Source organism: Nesoenas mayeri, assembly GCF_963082525.1.
Source record: "Nesoenas mayeri genome assembly, chromosome: 6".
In the NCBI taxonomy this organism is placed as follows: Eukaryota; Metazoa; Chordata; class Aves; order Columbiformes; family Columbidae; genus Nesoenas; species Nesoenas mayeri.
In genome coordinates this window covers 29536465-29560089 of record NC_137545.1, presented here as the reverse complement: position 1 = coordinate 29560089, position 23625 = coordinate 29536465, and the positions used below count along the sequence as shown (strand labels likewise).

The following is a 23625-nucleotide window of genomic DNA, read 5'->3' as shown; positions in this document are numbered from 1 at the left end:
CAATTGGCCGATTTGTTTGCCATAGAAAGATCAGAAACCTTTTAGACATGGTGTTTGACACTAGGAAGATCTTTATTTACTTTTTTTCTTTTTGCTTTACATCCAAGTTCTGATAGGAAATGTAGGAAAAACTGGGGGACACTCAGGTGCTGCAGTGACAAGAATACATGAACACCCTAGTTGGGCAAGCAGACAGACTGTGTTTTACTTATTTTTTAAATACTTAAGTTCTTAATTCAAATGAATTTGGCAGTGTTTCCCCAGTAATGAGTTGATGAAAAATTCACCAGCTGCTAAACACTCTGAAAAACTACGTGGTGAATAAAGAAAAGTGGCACTTGGAGAAATCAAGTTTGGTTTGCCAACAATTTATGAATACAAATGGAGAAAAGGACTGTCTTCTCTGAATAATTTATTTGTAACCCATAACTCAACTGCATCAAGTAATGATACTGCAACATTATAATAATAGGCATGCAACTCATAATTTGTAGCCAAAGTAAGACCTGTACTCCATTTCTCCAAGAGTCAGCATGATCTAATTGACACCAGATTCCTATCTCTCCAATGTTAGCATGGAAATCAAATGCATTGGTGCTCCCTTATTGCAGATGTACCTTGCACGTGAAGTTTCACCAATAAAACATCTGGCTAAGTTATGTTCCTATTAGTTAATCTGCTCATCTGCAAAGTAGGCCGGTTTCTCATATCTTCTTCTCTTCTGACATACATTTCACCACACGGTTCTTCCTGATAAAGCAGAAAACTTCACTTAAAATCTCAATGGGTTAAACTTATTCTGCTGCATTGAAGTTTTAAAGTGATTTTTTTCCCTTCCCTCTCCCTCTCTCTTTCATCTCAGAAAAAGAATTCGGTTATTTCATGAGGGTCTACCTCTTTCTTGCTCAGATAAGCCCTGAAATGGAGTTAAGCTTTTTATCAGTAAGCTGCAGGGGGGCTTTCGAACACACCCTGAGACAGCTCCATGTTATCGTGAGTGATAAATGCCTGTTTTACTGGGGACTGCATGTATAAAGTGTCTACTTTCATGAGACAGTCCACATTGTGAAAAGCATGTGTGACAAGGGCACAGCAATGTAGAATCAGACATCGAGTTTTTACATATGCATAGGTGTTTAGATTTGCTAACAGAGACTATTTTAGTAACATCAAACCTAGAAAATGGATTTGAATTCTTTATATATGTACATATATACACGAGGTATATGTATATATAATATATTGTATATATGTATACACAGGCATACATATACATACACACACAGCCTTTTTCACAATCTATGTGGCTTTTCACTAATCAGACTTCTGGGTATGGAGAGTTTTAATTCCCTGACAATATCTCTGTTCAGAGACGATTACCCATAAGCTCATGTTTCCCTTTTTATATGATAGATGCCTCTAAAAGTAGCAGAAAAAATTACTAGATTTTTGAAGGCTTCATGGAGACATAAACTCAGTGACAAGAAAGAAAGTGAGAGGAAGATATGAGCTATATATAAGGAGTTGGGAAATATATAACAATGTCCTTTGTATATGATATAGTAAAACATCAGTGAAGCAGCCTTATGCAAACTATCCCTTGCAGATGCCAGATTCAGATGTGTCTCTGCTGACTGTATATACAGTAAGAGCCTGGCAGCTCATGATTGTATAGACACTGAATCACTCCATGTTTTGAATTCAGACATCACAGTATTTGCCTGAATCCATCTTGGAGATTACTATAGGGCGCAGTCCACATGAGCAAAGATCCAGACAAAAGCAATCACAATTACTTCAGAAATAAGGAATGAGTAGGTGTTCCAAATGGATCATCCTATTTAAAAGGGGAATCCAGATTAGGAAAGGCCAAGTGTGCACTCATAACGCAGTGAAGCGTACAAATTCATACCTCAAGCGTGATTTGGTCAGGGATAGGTTTCTCTCATAACTCATCTGTGCTGGGAGAATTTGGTAGTTTCAGGACAGTTTTCCAGAAACACTGAACATTTTAGCATATTCCTGATGAAATAAAAGTTATTTTTTAGAGTAACTACCCTCCTTTGGAGATAGAATACTTATTCAGGAATCAGTTCAATCATATTATGTAATTCTTGTCCACCTCAAACAGTTATGAGAAAATTAATTTATACTGGAATAACTTTCACAGAATTGTTACTCCAGGTTCTTTGTACACAGGAAAAATAAACTTGTTTTCTCTGAAAAAGCAAGATGCTTCTCATCACCTAATTAGATATTTCAAAAATTTCTGTCACTCAACAGGGATGGAAAAGCAGCTCCTGACGACCAACTTTAGCTAAACCAAATAATCCTTAGGTAAAATAAATAGCCCCAAAATCACTTAAACATAGGTGATTAAAGAGTTACATGTATTAATGAGCAGAGTGTACATTTTAAAAAATTGTGAAGTATGTTTAAAATTACACTCTGTATTTTTGTATTTTATTTATATTTTCTGGGATCTATATGGGTATGTTCAAGTCTGTTTTCAAGGTTTTCTTAGCATGTATTAGGGCAAGAAATTTACCAATTTATTATGAAATTACATTTTCAGTAGAGTCTTTTATTTTTGGGGGTCTTAATAACCAGCACTCATGAGCTAGCAGAGGTTGTTCTCAGTATTGATGGTTCACTCGAATGTTATGACCACAGTCTGTCCTACACAATACAGGGAGCAGAAAATTAAATTCTTGATGTATCCATGATGCAAGGATACCCTGAGAGAGTGGACTAGTCTTGATCATTACCTCTCTCTCACACCTGACCTCTCCAGTTGCCTAGTTCAGATATCCTCTGCACCTCCTAATCCTCCCCGCCTGTCCCTGTCTCAGCCCACAAGTAAGTGCTCATTCGGCAATATGGGAGAGACACACAGGTCCCAGTTGTTAAATGACATTTCCTCCCTTCTTTCAAGGACCTTCCACAGTCTTGGCAGTAGGAAGGAAGAAAAGCACAGGCAAGGAAGACATAAATCTTCCCTTGTCACCTTCTGGGTTAAGGCCTTGTTTCCTTTGGGAGTCACCCCCTCTTCCATCTCCCTCCCTCTTCTCCATTAGTTTCTGTTTACTGCCTCATCTTCGCAGCTCACTATGAAACAGCACATTTCCCCACTCCAGATCTTTCCTGTCATCACACAGGAATTTTTATTCACAACTTGGGACACACTTTTTACATCCTGGATCCCATGACTGGGAGAGTTTACTATTGTCTGTCTCTCTTGAATTTCCATAATTGGGTCAGTGGACTCTGATTTTTGGAGCCTGATGCATACAAATCCAGTTTTTTCTCATGGAACTCACCAGGATTATTTTTATTTTGAAGAAGTCTGTACTACCAGTTATTAATGGCAATTAACCCTCGGTAGAAAATAGGGATATACACAGGATTAGGCTGCATCTCTGCAGAAAACCCTGCAGAGCAGACCAGGAAACAAAACTGCCATTGAGAGCCATTCTTCCGCTCTAGCTTCCCCTTTGCTTTGGGAAAAAAGGAAGTCATGGTTGTCTCACTCTTTTTCAAAAACACTCAATGTGCTCTGCACACCCAGCTGCTTTTCCTATTACTCTTTCTATCCCTGCTCCAGTCATGAAGAAGGTGAATGGTTTCAGCTAACATCAGTGTGGCCAAGAAGAATAGCACCAGGAGAATGGTGCTTTATAGCTCCTTCTTGTGCAGGCTGTGTCTGCCTAATGGAAAGGGACCTATGCTAAATAAAAATCACCAAATAATTTTTTGGCACTTCGGTGTTCATGATAAGGGGCACTGACCACATGCATCTTCCCAACTTACCTCATCAAGTTGCTTATTCTGGGCAGAGATCTAGGCCTCCTGAAGCATAAAGATAACATGCAAAAAACAACCTTAGGTATGACATCAGTTGACAAAGCATATCAAGTTGGAAGGATTTTAGGGTTTTCTCCTTGAAAATATTTTTTTGCTAAACATATTCATTTGTATTCTCTGAGATAGTCTATAGACTGTGGAGATCAAAGCAAACTGGAAATCCAGCAGAGTTTTCAAGTACATTAAAGGTAGCGTGTTTTGAAGCCACACGCCTGAACATTTAAGCACCATGGAAGAAATGAAGTAGCAGGTGTAAACATGTAAATAATGTAAACATGATCGTTCTAATCTTCATACTTTCAACTTGTCAAAGACACAATGTTTGGCAAAGACTAAAAATAGGGGATGCTGCATGCACACACATACACACAAGAGAGAGCACAAAACCCAAGGACACCAGACAGTTTGGATTTTCTCTTTCAGCCACATTTGGGATCTTGTAGGTCATTTACAACAATAAGGATGTGAATTTACCAGACTTAAATGGAACCTAGAAAATCTGGGCCTGGAGTGAGTGCTTTTTGGGAGATTTAAATACAGAAATTTAGTTCTCTGCTGGACATTTTTTTACCAAGGTAAGGAGTATAAAATGCCATCCACTACAGACTAGTGACATTTTGTAAATGTCTGTGTATTTTGAACAGAGATAACAAGTCTTTAATGTTCCTTACTTAGCAATTGAGACATTGTGAAAATTTTTTCAGGTGTTTTCAGAGAGTGTAAGACGAAATAAGACTATTTTTCTTTATCTTACCCTTAAAGCAATGAGAACATAAAAACAAGAGGTGTTCACCAGATCTACCCCCTTTCCAACTAACTTGGTGCATGCTTTCTGATCAGCTCTAGCTGCAAACACACAGCTTCCTCACCTGAGGTCCTGGCATGTAAACAAATAGCTGACCATTTCTGTCTACTTCACATTTCTGCTGAGCTTCTCAGGAAATGCCTTACTTGCTGCAAGTTATCATTGTGATGCCAAAGTCAGTGGTGTTGAGATACTTGTACCCTGGAATTTGAGATTGCCTGTATTGATTTCATTGGACTTTGGATCAGAATTTACTGATTTCAGATCTTCACTTTTTAATACTACTCTCCTTCAAATGCCTTGATTTAGCTCACAGCAGCCTTGTCTACTATCACCACAGATTTTAATGAAGGCAAAGTTATTTATCAGTGGGAACTGGAGCTCTGGTAGCAACCTCCATCGAAAGCAAAGGGTAGTGGGGAGCAAATAAACTGATCCTGTATGCTATCAAAGAAGAAAACTTCCTGCTGATTCAAATTCTTGCACATTAAAAAAAGCTGTCAATGGCTCCTGAGCTCATTCTCATTTTGGATTAATGATCCATAAGGGATCATTTTACCACTCCTTTTACCTCCCACTTTTGGCAGGCAGGAATGCAACTGGGGAGATAAATGCTTTTGCATCTCTCTGAACTTTGTTTTGCTCCTCAGTAAAAGATTTCCACTTCTGGAATCCATTAAAATCTGCGTATCTCAGACAAAGACTCTTCTTCCCCCTCCCATGTTCTGTGTGAGATGCTTAATTGCTGCGTCCTGGGGACATAACCAGTTGTGAGCTGGAAACAGAACATGAGCCAAGCCCTTCTCCTCTGGGTTACCTCCACTGATTTCCTTTGCTTGCAATGAATAAAACCTTTCATTTCAACAGCATCTGACTTATGTCAGAAGGTTCATGATTCAATTTAGAAACAATGGGATGGCAGAGATGGATGAAACTGTTTTAAAAGTGTCATTGCTAAATGAATAAGGATTAGCTTTAAACACAGGGGGAGAAAGCATGAGGAGGTACGGCTGCATGGCATTTTTTTAAGATAAAATGTAGCCTGGACTCTTCTCCCCTACTCGTCTTCATGACTTACATTTCCTTTAAGGAAAAGGTCATGCCTTCTCTCCAACGCTGCTACAAGCCTTCCACAGGCAGGAAGCATATCCTGTGTCCTGTTTTCTCCAGAGGCCAGTAGCAAAGCAGATGGGAGTACAACTCCCACATCACTGCTTCCAATGTGCTGTTTTTAAGTGACCTGAGTCCCAAACTGCTGCCTGAATCTCCCTCACTTTCAAGTGTGGTGCAGCCCAGCCCCAGGACCTTGCAGAGGCTGGCAGCTGCTGGAGGGGGAAATGCAAGCTACTCCCTTTAGAGGTCTGGATGCCTATTTTTGTCAGATATAAAATTGCAGCAGTCATTGGGGGGTGGGAGGGAGAACATATGTCTTGTAATTAAAGATTGTGTTTGTGATTCATTCTGGAAGAGAGGCATGTATTTTCCTCATAGAATGAGGAAAATAAGCTTGGGAACTGGAACATCTAGCACATGCTATTTTCCACCACAGTGATTTCCTTCACAGCTCACACCTGAGAAGAGGCTCTCAAGCCCTAAAGGTTCAAGCACCCCAGGTTGTGCACTGCTGCCTGCAGCACACAGCAGGGTTCGGGACTTGTGGGTGGCTGAGGGAAGTCTGTCAAGGAGATACTGATAAATGTGAGTGTCCAGCTTAGCAATTGATTTTGTTTGCCACTATTCAGCACTTTAAAGTAACAACTTGCTGTCTATGGTCATGAGCATCTATATCCCCTCCGTGGAACATAATCCTGGGTGAGGGGAGATGCAGCAAGAAATGCAAATTCAGTCCCTTGCCAAGTGCAAAGCCATGACACACTAGCTGTGGCCACAGGCTGTATCATCTCTCCGTATTCCCAGGACACATATGTCTGTTTTTCCCATTCCCCACCCTTGGTGGCATATATCCAATCCATCTTCTAGCTAATGGGATTTGGTACTAGCTTTTCCCATCCTTTGTTTCACTTCCATTGCACAATGAAGAGATGTTGTAGCGTTACCAGAGCAGCCTGTGTTTTTTCCTTGACCATCACCATCTGGCTGTTAGGTTACGCGAGTATGAAGAAAAAGAGATTTTCTTTCCCAGGGACACTGTCACCTCTTCTCATCTGCTACAGTATCCGTGACAAGTGATTGCCAATGTACCTTTGATTCTGATGGTGCTGGGTGTTCTCGTCTATCCAGGACTTTAATGCTTTTTCAGCTGTGCCCATGAAGTGCTGTAGTGAGCATGGAGTTGATGGTCCATCATCCCCGTTAGAGCCAGTAGCAGATGCCTAATGGAGAGTTAAAGCACAGGTCAACCATCTAGGGATCTGAGGCATGGGAAATTCTTGAACCAGTCAGTATTTCAGCTTTTAAAGGGTTGCCTTGGGGTATGAAAGCTTTTGCATTTACCAGAGTTTCTCATACGAAATACTTTAACCTCCTGCTCACATCCAGACTTACCGCTTGGCAGGACTAAGCCTTACCTCCCCCTCTTCCCTCTTCTTGAATGAGCTCTTTTAACTTGTAGCTGAAAGAATTCAGCTTTGGGAGCTCAGCATTACTGAAAGGCACAGCTTACTGAAGGGTACGACTCATGTCAGGGAGCAAGACACTCCTCTGCCTTGCTCCCCCAGGTAACCACAGCGCCTCCAGCAGCCATGCAGAAATGCATGTGGCTGTGACCTTATCTTTTTGTCCCCTTTCACAGCACTTGTTGCATCAGGAGCTGGCCCCAGCAACAACAAAGGCTGTTGCCTGACTATCCACGCAACGCAGCACAGCACAAGGCTGCTGTCATGCCTGACCCCTGTCTGGGAATGCAAACGGGATTGGGAAAGTCTTTGCCACTCCCTCTTTCCTCTTCATTCAGCTGAGCTCCTGTTTTCAGACAAAAATGTTCAGTGGGAGGCTTCAAGGAGTATGAGCTGTTTGTATCCCTTCTTTATAAAGCATGTGCGTATCCTAGGGAACACTGCTTGCTGGCCATCTCCTAAAGGGAGTCCCAAGAGCAAAGAAGCCAGAAAGACAAGCCTTAGAGTTTTTGCCTGCGTCTTTAACTCTGGTGGGGCAGCAGGGGCACAGAGAAATGCTTCAATATCTCATGAAAATAGCTTAGTGAATACAGAAACACAGGCATTCAGGTCTTGTAGAAGAAGGAATTGAATTTGACAGAGAGGCCCTGTAAAGTGTGGGCTGTTTTATCCACTTCTTTCACTTTTCTATTCCATCTAGGCAGGCGGAACCAAAAAATGCAAAAAGGATGTGGGCTTCGCTCCTCTCTGACTGGTAACAGATACATACTTGTGTCCAAGCCTTGCCCTGACATGAAATACAGCACAGCTCCCCCTGAAATAAACTGCAGTTCACACATATCTCAGGGTGGAACTTGGCTCTTAAACAAAATTTAATGGGAGTCTGCTCTGGCTGAACTCTACTTATGACTTCATATTTTCCAGGGCTGTGCTAGTGTTGCTGGTTAGTTCTTTTTTTATTTTTTTTCTTCATTCTCCTCATACTTATAGGTGTTTCAGTGGGATAACTTGACCTCATAATACTGTTCCAAAGCAGACTTCTCTGGAGGCAATGGTAAATAGTTTGGGTATGTTAAGAAAGGGCTTTGGGAAATTTGCAGGCTCTCTCATGACTACTTGAGAAAGCAGATTTTTACAGCCTGTTAGACAGGATCAACTAGCAAATTAAATTGGGAATCTGGAAAACAGAGAGGATGGACAGAGGCTATGTATGATGACCTTGACGATGAATTCTTCATTTTATCATTTTTCTAATATGCCTAAAACAGATTTTTTAAAAGCTTCCACCATGGTCCAGCTGAGCAGTTGGAATGTGTGGGAGATCTCTTACCAGCTGGTGCCCTGCTTTGATGCCAGTGTAAACGGGATCGCAGTGACTGCTGCTGCTGTGCTGCAGAATGTGATTGCCTCTGATTCAGCTATGGAAGAGCAGCATCCACCCAGGCAGAGTGGGAGGTACAGAGTAACAATTCTGCCCTAGGGTCCCTATTTTGACCACTGAGAGAGGGCCCTTACTTCTTAATGCATTCCAATAAATTCTTACACAGTGAATACCAAGCCGAACATTTTCCATGGCCTTCTAGAGCTATTGTATTTCAAAGGAGTCATTTGGCTGTGAAAATCTGAAGTTTTCTGCTCTGTTCAGGCCAACCTAGCAAGGAAATCTCCAGCTTTATCCAGCTGCTTTTCTCCTTATGCTTCTCTTTTGGGGAACCTGCTTATTCTGAGTGCAGATTTTTAATGCACTTCACCCACTCAAAAATGCATTCCTGCTTTTTGCCCTCACTGTCTGCACCTAACAAGCCCCTTCCTGTTAACAGATCGACTGACAGTCAGACCACATGGTGACTCAGATCAATTTGCCAATAAGTAAGTAGCCCCCACCTCATTCCTTTTGGTGGGCTGGTGTTCTGCTGGATCAGCTTGAAAGGAAAAAGGTTAGGAACCAGAATACCCTTTTCTGCTGGAATGTAGCAGCCAGTTCAAATCACAATGATTCACTCTCAGCTTTCCTGCATTTATATTTAATACATTTAGGAAAGGAGCAGCCCAGCAGCAGTAAGTCAAAAATATGTTTATCAGAGAAGCACCATAGCAAGCATTTGTTGCTATTGAAAAGTACTAGACCATATTTCTTTGCTTAATAGCACACATTAATCCTCCATTGAAATTGCAAGGCTGTCCATGCTGAATCTGGCTTAAAGGTTTAAAATATAGTCCAAACTATAAAAATGTAGAATTCTGACCAAAAAATGAACTGAAAAAAAATCTCAGCAATGTCTCTTTGTTTTGTTCTTTTCTTTTACAACCACTAAGGACATGGTCTACAAGCTTTGAAATGGTTGCAAAAAATGGTATTTTTAAAATTGGTTACCAAAATATTAATATTATCCAAGTATCCACTGGTATTTCTGGTTTCAGTCCAGTTGCTTAATGAAATGAGTCTTATGTGTTCCCGCTGTATATCTGTCTCCTTAATCATCTGTTCATCCATCTGTCACTTCCCATCAAGAACTTTTGGATTCACTGACCACTTTCAAACAGATTCGGAAGAGAAGCAGAAGTCTCAGAAATTATTATCATTCTCCAAGTTGTATGAAAGTCAACATTTGTTTACAGAGAGTCATTCAAGTGAGCAGTAACACAAAAAGTACTCCTTATTAGAAGACTGAACTAAATGGATTTATTTTCTAGTCAGGAATGCAATAGTATCAAATTTTGGTGTGGTACAGTTGCTTGCATAAACAGAACTGCAATTTAACAGACAAAATCAGAGTTTAAGACACTATTTAAGCACCTGTGGAAGAGATCTAGCCCTTCTGACCAGTGCATGTTGAAAGCTCTGCAAAAAGGGCTCTGAGTACCCCATAGAAATGCTAAACCCTCAGCACAGTCTTTGGAAAGGGATGGTTGAGTAATGCTAACAGTAATGGCTGAGATTTATTTTCCCTTATTATAGATCCCAGAAAGCTAGGCTTCTAATCTAAACTTATCTTCTAAGTTCGATGCTTCGTTGATGGGAAGAGAAATTCCCACTCCATCCCCAAGTATTCATCACACCTCCATTGGAGCTGAATGGGTCTCCTTGCAAGAAGGCGTGTCAGGAATAGAATAGAATAGAATAGAATAGAATAGAATAGAATAGAATAGAATAGAATAGAATAGAATAGAATAGAATAGAATAGAATAGTTCCAGTTGGAAGGGACCTACAATGTTCAGCTAGTCCAACTGCCAGCCTGTGTCCTCTCTGCAGCACCTGTGGAGACAGTTTCGATCACATAGACTCCTTTCCAATAGTCAAAAATCTCACCAGACTGGTTATTAGCTCTCCATTTACTTGATACTTACCCTTCAGGTTTCGTTAGGAGAGAGGAACACTTATAATGAGTTGTTAATGAATCTCACAACAATATAAGTCCCACACTGAAAAACATTCTGTATATGGCTTCAATTAAGGTTTTTTTTCATGCTCAGCTCTGTTAATGTATTCAATATGCTATTTGTTAAATAATGCCAGACATCTGTCCAGAAATAATAGACAAGCAAGACTTCTTTCGTTTTCTTTTTTTTTCCTCTTTTAAACAATTATTGCACAATCTGTTTAGAATTTTGAAAATAAATGGTAGATGTTAAAGAAGTTTTGCTAGAATTGTTCCACACAATTCAGACAGCTTGGACTTATACATACACCTTTTTTCAGATAATAAAATGAGCTTTGTTTTTTTAAATGAAGCAGATATGCAAAAGAAATCTGAATATTTGTTGCAGAATCCTTGGAAAATGAGAATTATTATTGCTCTGAGCTACTATTTGCCTTGCTAGTTTCCAAGGTGTTTCGGTATGTTATATTTTCTTTTTTAATATGCTCAATATTTAAAGCAGTTGGAACATTGTTTCCATTACAGATATCTCCATTAATAATATTAACCTTATCAGTGCTCCAGGAAAGATCTCTGTGTCTCTAAAGAGCATATGCTAAACATCCTGACATTTCCACTTGCAATGCTTAGTAGACAGTTCCTTAGGCAAGCACTGGTGTATGAGCTGGATGTAGCTGAATACAATTCATATCAAATAAGCTAAGGGATGGAGAACAGAGAGCTCATGTTCCCAAGAATTGTCACCTGTCATACTGCTTTGCTACAAAATGTTGGTGATAGGAATGAGACAGAAAGGAAGAAACCTGCCCATGTTGGGAAAATGATTATGCTTTTCTAAGGATAGTAGCCTGGCACTACATTCTTTGAATTGTCAGGATAACATCTTTGTGCATAACTGCAGGCTTTTGACAAGTTCCAGGTGATTTCTAGATGATATCACCTCTAATTTGATCATATCAATTGTGATTTAGGTACAAAGTCAAGCTTTTTAATCTCAAACCAAGAAACAGACATTTATCAACCTTAATAGAATAATGGCCATGTTTCTCCCCTTGCATGTCAGTGTTCATTATACAAGTTTTCTGCCAGCAACAGAACCAGTGAAATACTCTTGCTTTTGGATTTATGCCTCTGACTCCTAAATCCCACCTCAGCATACACTGGCTCCCTCCCCCAGCAGCTCCCCATGGGACAGGGAAGCACCTTCCTGCAGCTCCTCTGGATCTACTGCATGATGACTGGAAAGCACATGGTGACCAGAGAACTGGCTGCTGCTGAACAGAGCTTAAAAAAACCAGAGTCCTCATTGCCCTTCCCTCACTGCTGGGCTACTCTAGTCCAGCTTTTCTCTCCAGCCTATAGTTTTCATGAAAATTGAGCCAAAGTGCTTATCTTTGTCTGTTCTTCCTTTAAAAACAGCTGGAGTTGAATAATGGAGTCAAAACTTCTAAAGGTTACAAGGACAGCCAGGCACACAGCAGGAACAGAGAGAATCAGTGCAAAAATTCTGCCAAATCTATTTGATGGAAATATTTCAAATACTAACAAATAGTTCAGGCTGTCTTAGTTGAGGGGACTAATTTTAACTAGTGTTTGTCTTGAATACTGCAACACCCATAAAAAGGGTATGTTTTAAATGGAAACTAAAACCTAATCTTAAGAAGTTATTAAGGTCGTAAAATCAAGCATAACAACATTAAGGAACACAGAGATCAACTTATCTTCTGATGACACAGTCAAAAAGCCTGAAAGTCAGGACTGAGACTGGTAGACCTGTTAGGTACAAATTAAAAGCACGTCTTGGTAAATAATTACAAGCAGTTTAGCAGTTAAATTGTCTTACTGCATCACATAACCATTTATGCAATTATCATGCCCTCCAAGACCTCTTGGCCTCTGACTTTACACTCAAAGGCTCTGGCTCAATTTTTTATGCTTATGTTTCTAACATACAAGGTTCAGGTCAGCAAGCTGTGCTTCTTTCACACACTTTCTGAAGAATTACAAGTGTCTGTTACAAGCTGTCATAGGGGCTTTCACTATATCCATAACCAACTCCTTTGATTACCTATGATCATTTGCAACATTTGCAATGCTTAATCAATTAAGCAAGCCAGTCACTCCTTTCCATTCAGCTTTGATCTCACTGAATGAGCAAATGGCTGTTTTGTTCCCTTTTTGATTCAGTAAAAATAACTAGAGCTTGAAATTGTTGACTTTGGAGGAAAGTCAGGCAGAAATTATTTGGAAGATTCACTGGATATTTAGTGTTTCTTTCAAAACCTTCCTGAACAAAACGTCCTTGAAAACAGAATTCTATTCTGTTGAAGAGGGAGGAGGTGGGAGTAGGAGGGACACATGGACTGTACCTTGTGGATTGACTCATACCCTAATTGTCACTCCTTTAATGAAGCAATACCACTTTGATTTATCTTCCCCAGCAAGATGCTGTACATTGGGAGAGTGAGCTGAGTTTGATGATTGTGGAGGAAAAATGTAGATGGTGGCCTGGTTACATTAGCATATTTCCATGGAAAAGTGAGGAACTTTTTGCAAAGATACAAATATAAACATGAGGCAAACAAAACAGGGCACAACTTGCAACTTGCCACATGCAGCATTTTTTGAAAGAGATTAGACCTTCTTCCAGGTCCAAATACCTCATACACCCTTTGTGTGATAAGAAAGCAGCTTTTGCTCTTCAGACAACAAGCAACTTTTCCTCAGGAGCACAGCAAAAACTGGCCACATACATGAGCAGCAAGACCACCACTGGGTGGATGTTGGTGGCTTCCCACATCCCATCTCTAAAGACAAGATTTTGACAGCATTCTTCTGTGAGCTTCATTGCCAGCTTGCCAAGGAGCTCCATCTTATCATTAAGGGATGTCAAAGGATTATTTTTTGGCAAAGTGACTGTCAGTGTATCTTTCCATCTCAGATGGAAAGTGCAAGACTCAAGTGCAATTCAAAAGAGAAAAAGGGACAGTTTGAGGGAAGCCATTACTTTCTCAAACATTGGAAAACATATTTTCTCTTATTTACTTTATAACATTATATAATGGTAAAAAATATTTTGCTGACACTGCATACCAGAACCAAATGGAAATTGCTAAAATAATGTGGCAAACCTAATCTAATTAAACTAATTTGATAATGCCATTTTATCCTCACTGTATTACAAAGTGTGAAAATTCTTGAAGAAACCTTTATTTTAATTGAACAAGACTGGATTTTGTCTTCTCAGAATTAATGACATATTAATTGCTAGCTATGATAGCAAGAGGACTGGGCCCAATGCATTTAAATTTTGTACATGTTTTTAATCTGCATGATTTACCTTACATTTGGAGCACAGTCTATTTACTTACCCAAAAGATCATGTGGTTGTTGTTGTATGTCACCATTATTATCCTTATAACAATTTAGTATATAAATGGAAGCCAAATTATTCTGTCTCTTGTCCAGATTGACAGATGAGAAACTGTTCCTTAATTTTGAAAGAACAGCCTTGATGTGTTTCATTATCCAATGGGAGTTGGTGATGGCTTTTTCAGCAGAATGTGTCAAATTGATGGGTTCAAGCTGATGACCCTTCGGGATAAGAGATGCCAGCTCTGGCAGGGCACTGCACACTTACTGGCAAATATTAAAATAGGTAATGACATGGGTTTTTTTTAATCCAGAAAGACCTCAGTGTGATGCATCTGATATCATAACACAGACCAGAGAACAGCTTTAGCAATTAACATATTTTTAACATGAAGTTTTCAGAAGTTGGTTCAGCTCATTTGTACACGTACAGCTGCACTGAACCAGTTCTAACTATAGCTTGTAAATTAAATCAGTATGCTAAGGTTAATAGATTAATGATTTTCTCATGAATGCGATGTGTTGGCGAGGCACAAACATTAAACCAAAGGGCAAGGAGGACATACCACAGTTGCATAAACAATGGAGATGTTAAGTCTTCGCTGGTTCTTCCACAGTAAATGTGTGGTAAGGAAAGTCTTGCATCAGTGATGACAACAGGGACCCACTAAGACTGGCTATTACAGTTGAGAGGAATGGTGACTGCAGAAATGCGTACAAAGAACAAAAAGAGCCCCTGGGAAAGGAACAGTTATAATAAATGCATTTCAATATGCCTAATATTAACAAATTTAAAATTGCAAAAATTATAATAAAGGTTTTTAACAATTACAAAAGCTTCCTGGTGGACTCTGTGTTCCTCAATACTTTCAGAAGTTTATAATGTTTTACTGAACGAAATGAAATACTTTACTATCATCTTCAGTGCAAGCAATTAAATCAGTGATGAGTGTTTCTGAAACTCCACCTAAATTGTTTACATAAAAAGGCAGCCTTCCTTTAAAATTACAGGTTTTTAAAAATAGGTGAAAATATGTATGATATGTTGTGTTGGGTCAATTGATACAACACAAAAAAATAGATAATAATTTATTGAACTGAGTAAACTACATTTCATTAGTCTCCAGTTATACTTATAAAACTCTTTCAAATGTATGAATGTGTGAAAGAACAATCAATAAAGAGGCAATATCCTTCTCTGAAATACATTCATATCTGGCCTGAATCATAAACTGGATGTTACTCATTTTTATCATCTTCCTTGTTTACTGAAAATCCACATGTAGACAGTATTAATATTTAAGACAAAATCATTAAACATTTAATGGTTGAATTCTAAAGACACATTTCAGCCTACAGACTGCTTGCTGCAACAACACAGTTAATATTTGGGGTGGTTCTGCAAAGCACGTCCACGAATATACAGAGGTAAGACTGGGTTGTTCCACAAAGTCCCACTAGCAGTAGTGTTTTTCATAAGCTGATTAAAGATGAAATCTTACAGTGTGTTTCCTAGTCTGCATGCCTAGAAAGCCTTAAGAAGAAAACGACTGCCCTAAGGAGCTCAGCTCATCATTCACAGGGATTGAATGAATTTCAAGCACTTCTTATGCAATGAACAGCACATCAAGAGAGAAAATGGGTTGCCCAAGAAAGTGCTTAGAGACCTACTTGAGTGTAATTTAGCAGACAAAGCTTCGTCTGAGATTGTACCACAAGCAGGTAGCAGTGGAACATCATGATAAGGGATGGCTTAGGTTGCTTGGGAATCAAAAGCACAAGCTTGTGGGTAGGTAAATCCTGAAAGGCAGAAGCAGTTCTGCCTGACTGGTGTTGAGTGGCTTTGAAAATTGTGTTGCAAAAGCTGCTTATCATACACAGATATCTATTTACTTACTCAGCTTGACTTAACCACTCCTGAAGAGCAGTATCACCCACAGCTGCAAGGAAATTGTGACAACATGAGCTGTAATCTCAGGCTTTGCTTTCTATATTCAACACTGCTTAGCAGTTAAGTACGTGTCCAGTTTAGGTGGAGCTTTATCTTGGTAGATGAGAGAGACACTAAGAAGTTCAGGCTAAAGTCTATCAGTCTATGCCCCTTGTGGGCAGCAGAGATTTGGTAGTTTGCACCAGTAGTTTAGATCTATCCTAAATGATGATTCCCATGCATTCATATCAATGTGCCAACTGGGGATCCCTCTTCAGGTACAGCTTTCCTTTCATGCCTTTTCCATGTGTAAATCCATTACAAGCAAACATGTCATAAGCAAACTGCAAAGCCACTAAGGGTGCAAGTACTGGATTTTTTTCTGGAAGCTTCTTTGGCAGAAAAAAAAAAAAAAGCCTGAAAAATTAGAAAGCTTGAATCTCTATGCAAATTTATCCCATGTGTCACTGACAGTAGCCACAGGAGCACCTTAAGGTGCTGTTTTCTGCAAGTAGCAGGATCTAAAATCTGTTCTTTCGGTGCTAGATGGGAGGAAGTATTTTGGGAATGAATATGCCCCTTCCCATCATCATGTAAGTTGAATAGCTTGTCAGTTTGTCTGTCTTAGCATGATGACGCTTTTAAAGTAGCTCACTGATAAGTCTTGCATCTTTATCAGGATTCTCAGAATACTTTGGTTTTTCCTTAAAGACCTGCTTCCTGGTGTCTCAAAATCATGCCAAAACCTCAGTTTTCATCTACACTGTGCATTTTCTCTTTGGTATTGTAGAGAAGGGCTGGAAAGTAAGACTTGAATAAATCTGATGCATGAAAAAAGGGCAAATAGAAAAGTTTTAAATTATTTTAAAGCCAGTGTCATGCTTTTTGCATAGTAAGTGACTTATGGCTTTTAGTGGTTCAGATTTGTAAAGAACAAAAGAAACTATTACAACTACCAGGAGAAGTGCATAGCAAAACAAGGAGAGTGCTGAATCTCAGACATACATTTTCACTGCTGCACCTGCCTCCTTCAAACAAATACTCCTCAATCAAAACAGAATGGGATCAGTTTAAACTAGAAAAAAAAAAAAAAAAAAAAAAAGTCAAGATTTACTGGAAAATCACACATGGAGGAAGGAGGTGGTTTAAAAATTTACTGACATATTTAGCAGGAAATACTCACCATTGGCTACATTAACATATAAGCTAGTACTGGCTTTTCACCTTTGAAGTGCAAAGCCAGAGATCTGCTTCCAGTAGTTAAGTCAGCAATATTACTGGGGCTTTCAGAGGCTGCTGCCTTCTCAGCATGCTTTGATTGATGAGAATGAGACAGGTAGCAATTGTCATTCTATTGCAAAATTCCTTATCTGTGAGTTTATGGGCAGAACTTGATTTTGATGAATTTCAGGTCATGGCACAAAGGCATTCATTCTGGCTTTTAGAAACACGCTTTCCAAAATCAGGCAATTTGATTTGTATGTTCTATTCTTGATTTAGCCAATTCATTCTGATGGCCAGAGATTTTATTAAAAACAACTTTTCCCACAATCTTTTGATTTCTGTTTGTCTTGGTAACCAATGGCAATAAATAACAACACTGTCTAAACACTTTCAGGACTAGGTTGCAACTATGGACGAGGGCCAGTATAACAGCGAGAGGAAGTTTTGCAAGGAGAATTTAGCAGCAGATAACACAAAAGATGTCCTTGAAACAAAGGAAAATAACCAAAACAGGTGCAAAGGCAGTTACTGAAACACAGACTTTGGAGTGCTCTGCACATGAAGAGCAGAATAAAGAAGGTGCAAGTAAGCCAAAGCCTTTAGCCATGGCTCAGCTAAACATTCCTCCAGTATGTTGGATATCTTTTCTGCCTCAGAAAGTGAAGATTCAGTCCTACAGTAATGCATTTCTAACAGACAGTGAGTAGAGTAACCTGAAGTTAAAGACAACATGTTGAGATTCCTGGCCAAGCATGGGTTTGCATCTGGACAGTGGCTGTTGTCTTGCCCCTCTATGGGAAGATGACATCATTTCATAAGCATGTGCCTTGTATTTTCCTCAGTCGTGTTTCATGAAGGGTGATACAGCTTGAATCTTGAATGACATTGAAACCTTCCCCCCACTGCCTAGCAATATTGTGATATTGCCATGAATCACACACCTATTTTTGGACAAAATGAAATTTCAAGGACTGTGAGAGAGGCACTGAGGGTCCCCCTCTGCCCTCCATCATCCCTGATCCTAAACTGATCAGGTGACCCTGGAAACTTCTGGCCGTTGGTAGTAGCTGCAATGCCCTGACACTCCGGATGATGCTGCAAAAGCCAACAAGTGCCATCTAGGAGGACAGCAAGCACTTCCCCTGATCAAAAGTCAATACATGAAGAAGTCAGACTTGTGGTTGCAGTAAAATGGGGAACTGAGTGGAGCCACATCATGGTGTTAGCTGGTTGCTGAATGGTACAGCATTCTTAGCTTAACAGATCCATGCCAACTACAAGATAGCTCAAGATGAGTCCAAGATTATTCTGACAACTTAGAAAGTACAGTATGGAAATGAAAACTTCTGCAAACCGATGATACTGTAATCCATTATCAAAAAGCACTTTGGTGGCAAGTACTAGAGATAAGGTACCTGCTTGTTATCTGAATCTGAGAGGCACCTGGGAATGACAGGGAAGAGCAGAGAGTTACTCGCATACCTTTTTATAATTAAAGGAATAATGATTTGATCTGGAATTAATGTTTGGAAGCAAGCTGTGTGGCTAGGGAAGCACTTTAGAATTCACACCTTCAAGTATTTGATTGCTATAGAGGAGCCTGCTTTATTGGCATACAGCATATATTTGGTGTATAAAGAAATACAGAACAGTTTGACCTTGAAGCAATTAATCTCTTCTGAGGCACACGGGTTTTGAATGGACGTAGACGTAATTAGAGTTTTTAAATCACACAAGGCGAGCTCAAACTTTCCAGCAGTGTATACGTGGCAGAAAACGTGGGAAGGATCTCTGGGGGAAAGGACTCCTACTTTCCAGAAAGTTTGGAAAGAAAAGGATCCTTTGAATCTCAGCTCTCCCCAGTTTGTTGCAATTTGATATAAGAGACTGGACATAAGTAGGGAGAATACTGCTGATATTGTCTTATCCTTGCATCATCTATCACAGGTTTAGTAAAAGAAGAGTCAGGTATCACCCCTAGTCCCACCGTTGACTATATAGGATTTGAAATTAGCATTTTTACCTTTTCCAGATAACATTTCTGTCCACTGTATTTACCAAACAGAAATTAAAAAAGACCTCTCATAAAACTATTTGCCTTGTCAGAAACCAAAGTTGTTTAGAATTGTTTAAATAGTACAATAATAAACGAAGAAAGGAGTATCATCCTGTCATAAACCTAGCATGGAGAAACTGCGGGAGTTCATCACCTTCTCAGACATTCACATAATTCAGGACTAAGTGGGCTGATACCAATGGCATGAAATAAGGAGCAGAAAACAAGATCAGAATTGTATCATGATGAACTACAGAGAAGCTAGTGAAGAAATACTTGTCTATATGAATTTCCTTTCACTGAAGGTCTATAATAACATAAAAAAGAGAGAAAAATCCTCATGTTTTCAGGACCTTTTTTTTCCTCCCCCCTTTAAATATTTTGGCTATTCATTACTTGTTTTGGATACTTTTAGTAACTGCTATAATTAAGATCAAAATGTAATTCAAATTCTAACTGCTTTTTCAGCAGCTTACTTTTCAGAATAATTTCTTCTTAAAAGGACATGGTCGGGTACTTCTTTTTTTGGATGTAAATTGCAAAGTTACCTTTTTTATAAATTATAATCCAGTAAAGAACGTAATTTGATTTATCAGCACTGAATTCAGACTTGCTCTAAATGAGTACTGTGTTTTATATCACACACTTAAAAGGCTTGCCTTGATTCCAAACGCAGGTTTAAAAGAAAATAAATGCTAAGATCAAAACCAGGATATTGCAGAAAAACAAATACTAATTGAAATCAATACAGCCAGATTAATTCGCATCAAATCTAGATCCAGACCATCCTCTGAAGGGCCATAAATGGAAAAATAAATAGGCACCAACATTTTTTCCCCAAAACTACCTTTCTGAGAGTAATCACAGTATCTGAATGCTTTTAATTTAGTCATTCACTGGAGGATGTAACAGGTATGTGCTCATAATAAACAGTAGGTGTTTCCCTGAGGGCCATGATAGTTTGCATAATGTGCTAGCTATTTATTTTCCAGTGTTATGGTGACAGAAAACTGTAACAGTACAGTTAATTCAAATTTCATAAATGTCTTTTATTAATGAGGTCTCTTTTAAGTTCTGAGTTTCAGAGGTTAAAAAATACAACACCACCAGTACAGTCACTGCTGTTACGTATGATCCAATTCCTTTTTCCTTAATTACTTTTTGTATGTTCTAATCTATTTATAGATGGAGACATTGAGAGCCCCACAGCTGAAGCAGATGTGGCTGTTATTGGAGGTAAGTAGCAGACTGTACTAAGCAGCATCATTAGAATTAAAACAGCAGGTTGGTTCATTTCTGCATTTTGCAAAACCCCTACTTTGCTGACAAGACAACAAGAGCGGCACAATTAGAGTTAATTAGGCCAGTGGGAAATCTGCTCCCAGAGGGGCTATTGGCAAGATAATGAGATGATGAGCATAAACCATGTAGTGAGCAGTACCACCCCCATCCAGTCCTCATTTTAGGACAAAATGCTTAAGAGTCCAGCAGTGAAGTCAGCCTCTGATATTCTTCATTATTCACTGGGCCAAGATTGTCAGTTGATACAAAACTAGTACAGCATCTTTGATTTGAGCCATGCTGGTTCATACCAGCTGACCCTTTATTTTTACAGAATATGCCACGGTGCATTTCCTGGTGTTCCATTAAAGCTCTGTCATGCATTTAAACTAAACACAGTTGTCAGAATAAATAATCAAAGCTATGTTCATGGAGAGAACCTGTCTTTTTATTTTTATTTTTATTGTGTTTGTTCATTTCCATGCTAACACACTAATTTCAGGCATTCACTAGGGGATATACCAATCATTAGTGCAAATTGGTGAGGTTCTGCTATATTTCCCTCAGGTCCCATCTCCCGTAACTTTAATTTCAGCTTTCTGTGAACAAGTAGCGGGTAAATTGATTTGCACTTAGTCCCTTAGGCTTATTAATATTGTGCTACCTCCAAAGCCTATTAAAGCCTCTTGTGTCAAGGGATACTAGTGAGGTCCTAAAAACTGATGAACCCCTCACCGCAACTATGATATTATAGTAAACCTAAAGTTCTCTGTATAAGCAATTTCATTTCTGCTAGCAGTAACTTCACTTTCCAGAACTAGGCACCATCAAATCTGCAGGAAAACATGGCATGCATATTTTGTAAGACAGAGTTATCATTTTTATTTATTCTGCTAATGTCCATTCCCCTGTTTTCATGCCAATAGGATATCCCCACTCAGTTTACTGATGCTGATAAAGATTTGGAGATATTCACTCCTGTCACATGCTTTGAACAGGGAGAACAGAAGAGAGATACTGTCTTCATACCCCTATGGTCTCTGCAGAATAGTAGGCATTTCCGGAGAGCATTTCCAAATGTAGGAATTCAGTTCTAGAAGAGGAATCAATGCTCCACCCTCACCATCCACTGATGGTGCAGGAAGCCCAAGAGGAGCAATGCAGATGGAGCATCCTGAACTGTAGATGCCTACAATGAGTCAGATGAATTTCTGCCTGCTGCATCCTCACAGCAGCTCCATACTCCACATATGGGATTTTCCTAGGAATGTCCGATTCTAGTGCCTTTTATTGAGTATTTCTTTAATGTGTGGTTTACTGCTGGAGTCATTTAAATATACAATCAGCTCCATATCATGTACAGAGTGACAGCTAAAGAGTTTATAAGCACATCCCAGCTGTATCAAAAAAAGCATTAAAAAATAATATTGCACAAGTTGAATAAGCTTCAAAATACTTCATTTATTTTTCTGGATCCTTACATGAACAATTTTTTCTGGAAGGAGGGAGATAGAGCTTGTATTTTTTTTTTTAACAATGACTGGTCAGAGGTCCCTCTATTTTATGGACTTCTACTTTTCACAGTAGAAGGGGAAAAAAAGGGAAGGGTTCTGAGAAGCAAGGACACATGGTGTTCTGTACACAATCACCCCATAAATTTTAATTTACTTTCCTTCTCCAGGAGTACTTCCATTCACAAGTTAGTCCTATGCACATTTGAGTTAGCTTTTTAATTTTTCTCCAGTCAACACATTGCTAGTACATTAGCCTTAGTCTGGGAGACAGGAAAGACCTGCCCAGAATCCCTTTTTCCTCCCAGGTGTCATTTCCGTATTCATTACAATCAGACTTCCTTAATTAGAGCACAGCACGAAATAGCAGCTTGCAAGTACAGAGCAGTAGTGCAGGCACATGGCTTCTGCTCTTTGTTGATTGTCTCCTAAGAACTACTCAGTGCCTCGTGCTCCCAAAATCAACTACACTCATGGCGACAGGGTTGGATTGTCTGCAGACTCCCCTGGCTATATGATACCAGAAGGATGAAAGAAACTTATTAGGCTTCCTTTATGTTCTCTTATTTCTCCTCATTTTGTAATGAACTTTTAGCTCGAATGACTTCAACCAAATCAAGCCAAGATAGTAAGACTTTGACCTGCATTCCTGCAGTACCTATATTGCATCTTGGTTTTTGAAGCATCAGACTCTGTTCTGACCCTGGTTGCTGCAGCAGGCAAACATCTTATGAGACATGGACTTTTCCCTGTCAAGTAATTCAAGTTGTGATGCCTGGTTGTGAGATACTGCTGGTATTTTATTACTGACAACACATTCAACTGATGTCTTTCCTCTAGGTGTGATTGCTGCAGTGGTATTTGTCCTCATTTGCCTGCTGGTGGTGATGATCCGGTACATGTACAGGCATAAGGGCACCTACCACACCAATGAGGCAAAAGGAACTGAGTTTGCTGAAAGTGCAGATGCCGCTTTGAAAAATGACCCTGCTCTCCAGGAAGCAGTGGATGAGAGCAAAAAGGAATATTTCATCTGAGAGTCAAGGATTTCCACGGAGACTTCCCCAAGGGAATCAAACAGAAATGCTATATCAACAGAAGTGATAAGAAATGGATAATATGAGGGTACAGGCAAACATCCTAATTGAAAAGTACATCTTTACTTTTTTTGTCACTGGGTTGTTCGTTTCACTCTGCTGGTGAAGAACTAAATGCCAGATACTTGCCTGTCAATTTTATTAGCAACACAGCTGGTCACAGTTGAAATCAATATCAGATAAGAAGAAACAAAATCTCAGTATGAGTGATACACCAAAACCAGATAAAGATAGCAAATGTCAAACCTTGACATTTGACGAAAACAGCAGATGCCAATGGAAAACATCCTCTTAGAGTTAATGATGCATCTTATGCTGATATGATACAGAACTACCTGAAATTGAATTTCAAATGGTCACAGAATAAACATGAAACTAGATAAAGTTGATGTAGCTGGAACAAAAACAGCTTTGTAACCCAAATATGCTCCCTTCCCCTTAAATGTGCAATTTTGCTGGCACAGGGGTTGGTTTTGTTTGTTTGGTGATTTAAATTGGGACTTTTTTTAAGGTTTTTTAAATTTCAAA

At 39.3% G+C, this 23625-nt stretch overlaps 1 protein-coding gene across 1 annotated transcript in view; it reads left to right on the top strand.

Annotated features, from left to right (window-relative positions):
- GYPC (glycophorin C (Gerbich blood group)) overlaps positions 1-23166 on the top strand; it is a 28285-nt gene extending 5119 nt beyond the window's left edge. The window contains exons 2-3 of the mRNA XM_080346434.1: positions 20394-20444; positions 22841-23166. Of these exons, the coding sequence (XP_080202560.1) occupies positions 20394-20444; positions 22841-23037 (248 nt within the window). The 3' untranslated portion in view covers positions 23038-23166. The remainder of the gene's footprint in view (positions 1-20393; positions 20445-22840) is intronic.
- Positions 23167-23625: the final 459 nt, after the last annotated feature.